Source organism: Meriones unguiculatus, chromosome X (assembly GCF_030254825.1).
Source record: "Meriones unguiculatus strain TT.TT164.6M chromosome X, Bangor_MerUng_6.1, whole genome shotgun sequence".
Taxonomy (NCBI): domain Eukaryota; kingdom Metazoa; phylum Chordata; class Mammalia; order Rodentia; family Muridae; genus Meriones; species Meriones unguiculatus.
The window spans coordinates 62,504,133-62,516,497 of NC_083369.1; the positions used below are offsets into that span (position 1 = coordinate 62,504,133).

Sequence of the window (12,365 nt, forward strand, 5' to 3'; positions counted from 1 at the left end):
TCTTTCATATGATTCCCTGCACTCTGCCCAATGTTTGGCTATGAGTCTCAGCATCTGCTTTAATACCCTGGTGTGTAGAGTCTTTCATGGGCCCTGTGTAGTAGGCTCCTGAGGAGTAGACGATTGAAAATAATCAAAAACTCAAGAGCTGATTTCAATGAATTAGAAACAAAGTAAACAATTCAAAGAATCAATGAGACCAAGAACTGGTTCTCTGAGAAGAATCAGTAAGATAGACAAACTCTTTTTTTTTTTCAATGCAGTTTATTCAGGAACCTTGAACAATCATCTGACCCTGGGGAAAGCCAACCCACAGCTTAAATAGCCTCTGGGTAGCCAACCCCAGCGTGCCACGTGGGCAATGCAGATAGGTCCACATACATGGAAGCAAGCCAGATCCTCAGCCTTAGCCAAATGTGGAGTTGTTTGTGACAGAGAGCACTCACCATCGGGAAGGTGGAAGGCGGCGGAAACCAGCTCCATCTTTAAGGCGCGGCATTAAGCAGCTCTCTACAGTTCCCCTTTTTGTTTTAGACGCATCAGGCAAGAGTAGAGGTCTGATCTCTGATATTAGAAATAAATTGGGACTTTGTACTGATGTTCATTTAGGTGTCATCCACCCAAAGAGCATCAGCCCCGATAGACAAACTCTTAGCCAAACTAACTAAAAGGCTGAGAGAAACTATCTAAATCAGCAAAATCAGAAATGAAAAGGGGGACATAATGAGACACACTGAGGAAATGCAAACAATCATTAGGTCTTCCTATACAAAAGCCTTACTTTTATGTTTCTTTTGTAGTGCTGAAGATCAAGTTCCAGGGTCTCATACATGCTGGCAAACACTCTGCCATCAACTGCATTCCCCTGCACGTACCCTAACTTTTGACTGTTTCAAATTAGTTCTTTCCTTTATAGTCTACATGCTGCCATTGTAGAAGCCCTTTTTTTTTTTTTAAACCCTGCTTCATTTTCTTGTAAGGGATGAACTACCTGCCATATGGACTAGGAAAGCTTGCCACTACGATTTTTAAAGAGGCTTAATTTAAACCCACTACATGGTGCTATACTAATTTGACACATGTCAATAGGCAAAACTTTATCTCACTTTATTTTATTTTCTTTCTTTTTAAACAATTTTATTTCAAAGGATTGATGGGTGGGTTGGTGTCCCCCTTCTTCCACTGGAAGTCTCACCTGGCTATAGGAGGTATCCACTTTAGGCTCCCTGCTGCTAGGAGTCTCAGCTAGGGTCTTCTGCATAGACTCCTATTTCCATTCTCTCTCCTGCTTCCCCACTGCCTGCTCTCTCCAAACTGTATTCCCACCTACATTACTCTCCCTACCCCCTCTCCCACTCAGACCCTTCCTTCCATCTACTTCAGGTGTCTATTTTATTTCCTCTTCTGAGTGAGATTAAAGAAAAGCATCCTCCCTTGGGCCATTCTTGGCGTCTCTGTGTCTGGATTTACAGCACAGAGAAAAAGCACAGGATTTACAGAAAAAAAAAATCCTGTACTTTATGGCTAATACCTACTTATAAATGGGTTCATACTCTGTGTATCTTTCTGGGTCTGGGTGACCTCAGTCATGATGATCTTTTCTATTTCTATTTATTTGCCTACAAATTACATGATATCTTTGTTGTTCTTTTTTTTTTATATCTGAGTAGTATTCCATTGTGTAAAGGTACCACATTTTCTTTATCCATTCTTCATCTGAGGGATATCCCTAGTTGTTTCTAGTTTCAGGCTAGTTTATCTTTACAATACCCTTTGCAATCAATTCTGTTTTGTCCTCCTATTTTACAAATGAGGATATAGAAATGAAAACTAATTAACATGCTCAAATTGGAGTGCATGACAAAGCCAGAATTGAGTCTCGCATAGCCCCTGGTACTAAATTCTACCTCCTTGTCTAAGAAATACACAACCTTATTACAGAACTTTTTTAGTCTTGCAAATTAAAGATTTGGGCAATTGAACCTCCCATATATTGAGTAAATGATTGTTTTCCCAAATGCTGCTTACAGTGATAAATGTTGGTCTTTTTATTCTAAATATGTATTTTTTATTTGTGTTATGTCTGGGTCGGTATGACTGTGTGTATATGTATGTATGGACTTGGAGTCCCGAGGACACCCTTGGATGTTGTTCCTTAGGTGACATCTCCCCCTTTTCCCCTTTGAATCACAGTCTCCCATTGGTCTGGAGTTCACCATGTAGACTAGGCTGGCTAATCAGTAATCCCAAGGGACCCAGCTTACTTCCACCTCTCCTGTGCTGGAATTACAAAGTGTGTGCCATCATGACTGGCATTTTTAATCTAGGTTCTAGGGATTGAACTCAAGTCCCTGAATGAACTGTCTCCCTGTCCTCTATAAATATATTTATTTAAAAAAAAATCTCAATGAAGACTCTGGAGTAGAATTTATAAGGTAAGTTCATTAATTTGTCCTATGAATGAATACATATTTGAGTTCTTGTGAATCCTTGTTTTAACAATTTTTATATTCCAACAGGGCTTCTGGTTGGGACTCTTGATTCTGTCTTAGACTCCACTGCTAAAGTGGCTCCATTTCGCATCCTACACCAGACACCAGATTCTCAAGTTTATTTGTCAATTGCATGTGGTAAGTATGACTGTTTAAAAAGCCTTACAATTCAAATAGAATCAAGAGCTAAGATAATTATATTAGAACCAATTGAACTTTAAATTCCAAATTGAAGAATTAATAATTACTGAAATGAAAATGATTTTTACTAAAACATTCTTATTAATTAGGATTTTAATTATGTTTAAATGTATAGGATATCTTATATAAAAACAAAATCAATTAATATTGGATGTCACTGTATACTAAGCATTGTTACAAGTGCTTTGTATGTAATAAAACTGAATATACAAGTTTACTTTTACTTTCCATTTGTTTTGAGATTTGGAAGCAAGTTAAACGCAATTATTCTTTGAGAAAAGAGCAAGAGCTATGTTTAAGAGTGATTATAGGTTATTAGGAGATTAAAACTACTGATATGAGAGATCTGAAGTATGTGGTCCAGTAATGCAGATTCTGAGCATCCTTTGGTCAGTGTTCTTGCTACCTGACTCCTTTTATCAATTTAGTAATTATTTACCAAACTGCTGGGAAGATTGGACTTTCTCCATTAAATATCAGTGCTCTTGATATTTTCTTCTAATAATTGAGATGAGGAGAGACTGGAGTTTATGCCTATGCTTAAAGGTTGTTCCCTTAAAAAGTAGAAGCCTGAACATTTGAATTTTTTATTCATATACATGCTGTTTTACAAAAGGCATTGTAACCTTGAAATATAAAGGAATGATTTACAGGTAGTGCTACATAATCATTCATGCCCAGATTGTCCAGAATTTCCACAGTGTATATTTCAGGCAGGTAGTGTGAGGAAGAGATTGCAGTGAATCTTCCTAATAATACAGATCAGAATCATCTTTTTAGAAAACTCACAATGACAGTTTGACACCTTTTTAATAATTCCGTCATAACATTGAACAAAACTAGAATGTTTTATTTATGGCCTTTTTAATATTGAATGGTTGATTTCTTCTTTTCTTTCCACCTCTATTCTAAAGTGTGTGTGTGTGTGTGTGTGTGTGTTTGAAAAAAAAATGCTTTGACTTCTCCCCCCACACACACACCCCGGGGAGGAATAGCCTTGCTGGGCCATAGAGGAGGACATTGCAGCCAGTCCTGATGAGACCTGATTAGCTAGGGTCAGATGGAAGGGGAGGAGGATCTCCCCTATCAGTGGACTTGGAAAGGAGCAGGGAGGAGATGAGGGAGGGAGGGTGGGATTGGGAGGGAATGAGGGAGGGGGCTACAGCTGGGATACAAAGTGAATCAGCTGTAATTAATATAAAAAACAAAAATTTAATTAAAAATGCACGTAAATCTGTAGACACTTCATACTTGTGAACATCGAGCATGCAATTACATTATTAGGATGTATGTGTCTAAAAGAAATGGGAACCTTGTGGAAGAATAGGAGGAAGGATTGAAGGACTCAGAGAAGTCAAGGACACTACAGGAAGATCTACAGAGTCAAATAACCTGGGCCCATGGGGTCTCACAGAGACTGAACCACCAACCAAAGAGCATGCATGGGCCAGACCTAGTCCCCCTACACATATGTAGCAGATGTGACTATTGCTCATTATGTGGGTCCCCTAACAAAATGGGAGTAGGGCCTTTCTCTGACTCTGTTGCCTGCCTCTGGATCCCTTTGCCCTAGCTGGGCTACCTTGTCAGGTTCCAGTTGGAGAGTATGCAGTTAGTTCTGCTGTAACTAGATGTGCTAAGGCAGGTTGGTACCCCTTGGGAGCTTCCCCTTTTCTAAGGAGAAGGGGAGGGAGGAATGGAGGGAAGGATTAAAACGGTGGAACTCGGAGGATAGGAGGGAGGGGTCTGTGATCAGGCTGTGAAGTGAGTAAATAAATTAATGAAAAAAATAGATAGATACGTAGATAGAAATTCTCATCTAAATTTCCTTTAGTCATGCTGCTGATTCTGTTCTCCTGGCTCTTTTTTACATTAGATTCCATCAAAAGTAAATGCAGATAAGATTAAGAGAATTTTGTAATCTCAGCTCATTGGCCAAAATTATTTTGAATAAAAAAATGCCCTTGTACTCTACCCTGCAGGGTATCAAAACATATGCTGAAATTCATAGCCAAACTTTTTGCAGAGTGCAGGGAATCTTATCTAGAAAGGGGGAATTAGAAAGACCTGAAGGGAATAGGAGCCCCATAAGGAGAGCAACAGAGCCAAAAAATTTGGGCCCAGGGGTCATTTCTGAGACTGATACTCCAACCAAGGACCATTCATGGAGATAACCTAGACCTCTACACAGATGTAGCTCATGGCAGTTCAGTGTCCAAGTGGGTTCCCTAGTAAGAGAACAGGGACTGTCTCTGACATGAACTCAGTGGCTGGCTCTTTGATCACCTCCCCCTGAGGAGGGAACAGCCTTAACAGTCCACAGAGACAATGCAGCCAGTCCTGAAGATAACCTGATAAGCTAGGGTCAGATGGAAGGGGAGGAGGACCTCCCCTATCTTTGGACTGGGGGAGGGGCATAGGAGAAGAACAGGGAGACAGAGTAGGATTGGGAAGGGATGGGGAGGGGGCTACAGCTGTTAAACTGTAATTAATAAAAATAAAATAAAATAATTTTAAAAAATATCCTTTCTATTTTTAAAAAAGTTAAAGGTGACTATTCTTGCAAATGAAGATTATATATGTACATATAAAATCTTATAACATGAATAAAAGTCTAACTGGATTAAAGAAAACAATTTTGCAGTGTCAATAAAGTTTACTGCAGTCATCTCTATACATCATAGGAATATTCTGTGTAGTCAAGATTATTTCTTTTTCATTAGGTTGGTACAATCAATATTTCTAGGACGATTTTCAACAATATTTGGTAATGGGAGGAGTGTGGTTGTATAATGAAACTTTTCACAAGTGAAAGCAAACCTAGACATAATAATATTCAGTGTGACCGTCATAAAGACAGCTAACACTGATTCATTTGATCTTCTGGTTTACTGTTGCCATAAGGTTTCTGACTTCTATCATGAAATTTGTATAAGTTTGCTAGTTGTTTTTTTTTTTTTTAACAAATGGACTGGTTTTGTATGTTTAGTGACCATAGTAAAAAGTTCACATTTGTACAGCAGTGTGAAGGTCTGTCATGTGCTTCCTATTTTCAGCCATGAAGAATTTAGACACAATGATGGAAGTTGTATTAGAGGACCAACGGGTAAAATGGTGTCTGAGTGTGTGTGTGTGTGTGTGTGTGTGTGTGTGTATGCTCTACATGCTTTTTTAAGATAATGATTACTCTCTAGACATTGATTATTGTTATCTTATTTTCATATTTTTTTATATTTTCTTATGAGCTATAATCACTTTTTCTCTCATTTTGTTAAATATTGCATTTTTCTCTTTATAGTAAATATAGCTCTACTGTTCAAGTTCATATATTCAAATTGAATAGAGAATAAATGTAATCTCTTTATTTTTTTATAGCCATTATTTCTAAAGATTATAAAATAGTCTTATTTTTTAAAACTAAATTTATGAATGAAGAGGTTTATTAAGGAGGTTTTTTTTTATCTTTTCTATATCATTAATCAGGGGCCAACAGAGAAGAAATAACAAAACATTGGGACTGGTTGGAACAAAATATCATGAAGACTTTATCTGTGTTTGATTCAAATGAAGATATTACTAACTTTGTACAAGGCAAAATAAGAGTAAGTGGAATGGATCAGTACATTAAGAAGATGTGGTATATAGTTACAGCAGAGTTTTATTCTCCCATAAAGAAGAAATAATGTCATTTTCAGAAGATGTATAGAATGGAAGATAACTTTGTTGAGCAAAATAAACTAGATGCAAATTCAGGTAGCCCATGTTTCTTTCATATCCAGAATTTAAATCACACACACACACACACACACACACACACACACACACACACACACAGAGGCATGCATGCATGCACGCCTGTACAATACAAAGTGAAGAACAGCACTGCTTGAGAGAAGGAAGGAAACTAATAGAAACAGAAAGAGAAATGGGAACAAGATGAAAAAAATATTTCTCTCATATACAGATTTAAATATATGTTAATATCTATATTATAGAAAGAAAAGGTAAGACAAATATTGCATGTTTCTCATGCACAAATTTAAATATATGTGTATTAAATTTTATATTTTATACATATATATGACATTGAAATTGAGAGTAGGAAGGGGTCTGTCGGAGTGGAGATGGGGGGGACAAGAGAGGGTTGTGGAGGTGAATTATGAGCAAACTACAGTGATGTGTATGTATGGAAGTAATGGAACCCAGTATTTTATATGTATTTCTAAACAATAAGAAATTATAAAAATAATTTTACTTCAGTTTCCTCATTGCTTAGCCAGTTGGTATGAGTTCTAATCCCTCCAAGTAAAAAGATGCATGACTTCAAAAAAGAATATGGGATATGAATGTATGCTGTAAAAGGAGTACTAAATCTTCAGCCCTCTTCTGTAAAGATTATAGGTAACATGGAAGGTCATCTGTTTATTAGCACTTTTCAGGACTTTTAGAAGCACATGTATGAATGCCAGGATAAGTACCTCAGAAAATTGTACAGTGGTTCTGTTTTGGTGCTCTTGTGAGTATTCCTGTTGGTATTTTCATTTCACTATTACTTATATTGGATTTTGAACAAAGCTTTTGTTTATTCAGAAGATATGTGATGCCTACTTTTGTGAAGCTTCTTACAAAGAGAAAAACACTAGTATAAAACTAAAGACAATGCTCATCTCTATCCTAAGAGAAGTATGTATACACACACACACACACACACACACACACACACACACACACACACACATATATATATATATATATATATACACACACACACACACACACAACCCATGCATCCATATAGGTCTGTTGGATCAACTAAAGTTTAAATATGAAAAATATTTTTGTTGATAGGTGATAATTTTTCAGAAGATATTTTATCTCTTCTAGGGACTAATTGCTGAAGAGGGAAAACATTCTTTTGCTAAAGAAGATGATCCTGAGAAATTTCGAGAAGCCCTTTTGAAATTTGAAAAATCTTTTGGTTTACCAGAGCAGGAAAAACTAGTAACATATTATTCCTGCAGTTATTGGAAAGGACGGGTTCCTTGTCAGGGTTGGCTCTATCTAAGTACCAACTTTCTGAGCTTCTATTCTTTCTTGCTAGGATCAGAAAGTAAGTGTTTATTGCTTATCATGACTTTCAATTTTCCTTCTGTTCTTTCAACTCACTGGCATTAGGTTGTATATACAGTAATGGGATTGATATTAAAAGTAATTAAATTATACACACATCAAAGAGATTTCAACCACAGAAAGAATCCTTTTAAGGCTCTTTATGCAACACAGGGAACAATTTTTAAATGCTAAGCTTCTGGTATATAAGTACTGTTACTTTGTTAGAAGCTACCCACTTGCTTGAATTTGTAGTTTGTTTTCTTTGTGGGTGTTGTTGTTGATTTTTTTTTTCAAGACAGGGTTTCTCTGTGTAGCCTTGGCTGTCCTGGACTCATTTTGTAGACCAGACTGGCCTTGAACTTACAGGGATCTGTCTGCCTCTACCTGCCCGAGTGCTAGGATTGCAGGCATGCCCCACTATGCGGGATTTAATGGGTGTTTTAATTCCTGCTTTAAACATACAGCATAAAACTATTAGCCATTGTACTTCATCTCATTTTGTAGCCATAAAGAATCAAATTGTACTACTTACAGCATATGTATAGCTTTTAAATAAATGGTTATATGGTTAGAGAATTATATATAAAGAAACAGATCCAGGCACAGTAGCACATGCTTTTAATCCCAACACTCAGGGAGGCAGAGGCAGGAGGATCTCTGTGAGTTTGAAGCTAGCCTGGTCTACAAAGTGAGTCCAGGACAGCCAAGGCTACACAGAGAAACCCTGTCTTAAAAAAAAAAAAAAAAGAAAGAAAGAAAGGAGAAAAAAAGAAGAAAGGAAGGAAGGAGGAAGGGAGGGAGGAAGGAAGAAATGGATTTAAAAATATTGAAACCTTTTCATATTTCTTTAAAATGTTATCTATTCCAAGTATTGGATAGATAACTCAGTAGTAGAGCCGATGTCTGGCATGTATCAAGCCTTGGGTTCAATCGCAGAACCATTGAAAACAAAACAAAAAAATCCAAGAACATATATGTTTTTAGAATCACTGACTATTTTATATGTATATATGTGTATATATACACATATACTATTTTATATGTATATGTGTATATATATATTTGACCATTCTTTGACCTCTAAAGTACTGTAGCATTTTGTCAGTGGTCATGATAAAAACAACTGAATTATGAACATAAATCAATACTGAGAATTTAATTGCAGTTACTTACAACTCTTATTTGCAGTTAAACTCATTATCTCCTGGGATGCAATCTCAAAACTTGAAAAGACTTCAACTGTTATACTAACAGAGAGTATTCATGTATGTTCCCAAGGAGAGAATCACTATTTTTCAATGTTTTTGCACATTAATGAAACATACCTGCTTATGGAACAACTGGCAAACTATGCTATAAAGAGGCTTTTTGATAAGGAAACATTTGATAATGACCCAGTACTTGACGATCCTCTACAAATTACTAAAAGGTATTTAAATATTAATATTTACTTCTATTTTTACTTATTATCTTTTGGGAGTATGGGGAGTCATGCATGCCAAGGCACTGGTACAGAGGTCAGAGGATAGCTTGCAAATGTCAGTTCTTGTTTTCCAACCATGTGGATTCTGGGAATTAAACTTGGGTCCTAAGGCTTGGAAGGAAGCACCTCTACCCTCCGAGCCATTTCACTGGCCTCAGTATTTATCTTTTAAAGTATTACTTGGCTATAAGAATGGTATAACATTGATTAACATTAAGAGTTAGCTATCCTGTGTTATATGACAGTTTTTCTCTGGGATTGATAATTGATGTATATATTTCTAAGTTTATTTGAATATATTTCAGAACTCTTGCTCCTCCATGAAATTTACTTCTGAGAGATAACAAAAATTAGGTTTGGAAATTATTTTTTAACTTAAATAATGTGTGTATAAGAGTATGTTTTAGTTAGGATTTCTGTTGCTGAAATGAAACACCATGGTCATCGCTGAAGGAAGTCAGGCAGGAAGTCAAACACGGTAGGAACCTGAAGGCAGGAGGTGATGCAGAAGCCATAGAGGAGTGCTGCTTACTGGCTGGTTCCCTGTGGCTTACTCAGCCTGCTTTCTTATAGTACCCAGGACCATCTGCCCAAATATGGCACCACCTATAATGGGCTGGACCCTCTCTCGTCAGTCACTAAGAAAAGATTAGTACCTACATCAGAAGTATCTGATGAGGTTGGAATGGGGACATGTATATATAATTCCAGCACTTGGAAGGCTGAGGCAGGAGGATCCTTAATTAGTTCTAGTCCAGCCTGGACTACACAAGGAGACCTTGTCTTCGAGAAGGAAAAAAAAAATATCAGACTGATCATTGTTTACAATTAAATTCAGTTTGCTGAAACTGAACAGAGCCTTACATTCTGCTAAACACTTAAACAGTTGGCTGAAAGGAACTTGCCAAAAGAGAGGAAGAAAGGAAAGGATCCAGAAATAGCTAGTGAAAGCTGCTTTTGGCAAGGAAGATGAGGATATAGACTGGGAAATTTTAAGAGAAACCTAATGCAGAGTCCTGTGGATAGACTAGGATAAGTGATGCTGAGCCCTAATTGGGTAGTCATTTCTCACATGGCTCCTAAATTATTCCTAAAATGCATTAAGATTACTTTGTACATCTGCTTTTCTAGAAATTAGATTGAGACAAATTTTTATACTTTATTACTAAAGTTAGGTCTGTACATGATTTATAAATGAACTATTTTATTCATATTTAAGGCTCAGAGATGGTTCAGAAGTTAAGAGCACTAGCTGCTCTTTCAGAGGACTTGCTAGCATCTATACAGTGGCTAGCAGCCACAAATACTCCCATTCCAAGGAATTTGATTCTTTCTCTGACCCCCACAGTAACCAGGTACACACGTGGTGAGCAGTCATACATGCAGGCAAAACATTCATAAAATAAAAATATATAAATATATCAATTTGGAAAATTATTTAATGCTGGAGAGATGACTTGGTGATTGAGAGCATTTACTGCTCTTACAGAAGATCTGGGTTCAGTTCCTAGCATCCATATCAGGTGATTCATAGCCACTTGTAACTCTAGTTCCAAGGGCTGACCTGGGTCTAGTTCCATGCCCTGACCTCTTCAAACATCTGCACACAAATGGTCCACCTAAACTGACATGAGTATGCTCACATTCACATAAATAAAAAGAATTTAAAATTTCACTTCTTATTACATTATTGCTAATAAACATTTGCTACTGTAATTTTTTCCTTGATTGACCACTTGAAACGTTCTTTTTTCTTTTTTTATTATTATTTTATTATTATTATTATTATTATTTACATTTTATTAACTCTGTATCCTGCTCCCTTATTCCCTCCCGATCCCACCGTCCCTCCCTCATCTCCTTCCTGCCCCTTTCCAAGTCCACGGATTGGGGAGGACCTCCTCCCCTTTCATCTGGACCTGAAACATTCTTTTAAAACTAATTTTATTTTCCCATACAGAACCCCACTCCTCGGGGAAGAATTACAAGTACTTAATGACTGCTGAGAAAGAGAATTAGTCTTCCTCAGGGAAGAGCCCATAATGCGTTACTAGTAGCAAGTAGCCAACCCTAAAACTGTATGCATAGAAGTAATACTAATCAGACTCAGCAAGTTGTATTTATGTATTTATCCATACATCCATACAAATAAATACATAATAATTAAAGAAAAAGAGGTGAATTCGAGAGAGGGTGATGGGGATGGAAAGGGTTGAGGTTGGAGGGAGTGTTGATATAATATTTTAATTAAAAATAAAACTTGGGGCATTGAGAGATGGCTCAATGGTTCAGAGCACTGGCTATTTTTATAGAATACCTCGGTTCAATTCCCAACATCACATGGTGGCTCACAGCCATCTGTAACATGAGTCACAGTGGTTCCAGTACCCTCTTCTGGCCTCTTTAGGTAATGTGTGCACAGGGTGCACTGACCACATGCAAACAAAACACTCATATACAGAAAAGGAAAAATAAAATAAAATAAAGGAAAAATAAAATAAAGGAAAAAAATCCAAAATTTTAAAAATTAACAGTAAATTCATTTTCCTCAAAATATGATCTAAGAGATCATGTATCAATGAGTGTATATATTACTGTCTTTATTTAAATGAGGTATAGTAAATTTTATCTTTATATAACTTTGATTCAGCATACTAAGTGTCACATATGTCTAGATTGCTTTTTCTAGCAAGTTAAGAATTACTAAGAAAGTCTTCAGGTCACATTTTTTGTTTATTTATTTATTTTTTATTAATTACAGTTTGAGATCACATTTTTTAAGTGGAGCATTTTTATTGCTTCTGTTTGCTTTACCAACATGTGCTCTATAATGTAAACAATCTGGAAGCACAATTGCAAGCATCTAGTGTATATCCGTTCATATGTTTTATTCCAGAAATTTAAAAAAGCTTGCAAAAAAAGGGCTTAACACAACATACTTATTTTTCTTTTATAATAATGTCACAGAATTTTTTCTATCCCCCAAAATGGACTGTGATTAGTCATCCATTTATATAATAATGGAATAGCCCAGCAAATTACAATGTAAGTAGAGTAAAAATTTACAAGATTTCCTA

The 12,365-nt window shown here is 36.4% G+C and overlaps 1 protein-coding gene across 2 annotated transcripts in view; it reads left to right on the forward strand.

Annotated features, from left to right (window-relative positions):
* Positions 1–12,365, forward strand: part of Tbc1d8b (TBC1 domain family member 8B) — a 109,566-nt gene that overhangs the window by 17,264 nt on the left and 79,937 nt on the right. For both annotated transcript variants that reach the window (XM_060375697.1, XM_060375698.1), the window contains exons 2-5: positions 2,520–2,630; positions 6,177–6,295; positions 7,578–7,803; positions 8,994–9,234. In XM_060375697.1, coding sequence (XP_060231680.1) covers positions 2,520–2,630; positions 6,177–6,295; positions 7,578–7,803; positions 8,994–9,234 — 697 coding nt within the window. The remainder of the gene's footprint in view (positions 1–2,519; positions 2,631–6,176; positions 6,296–7,577; positions 7,804–8,993; positions 9,235–12,365) is intronic.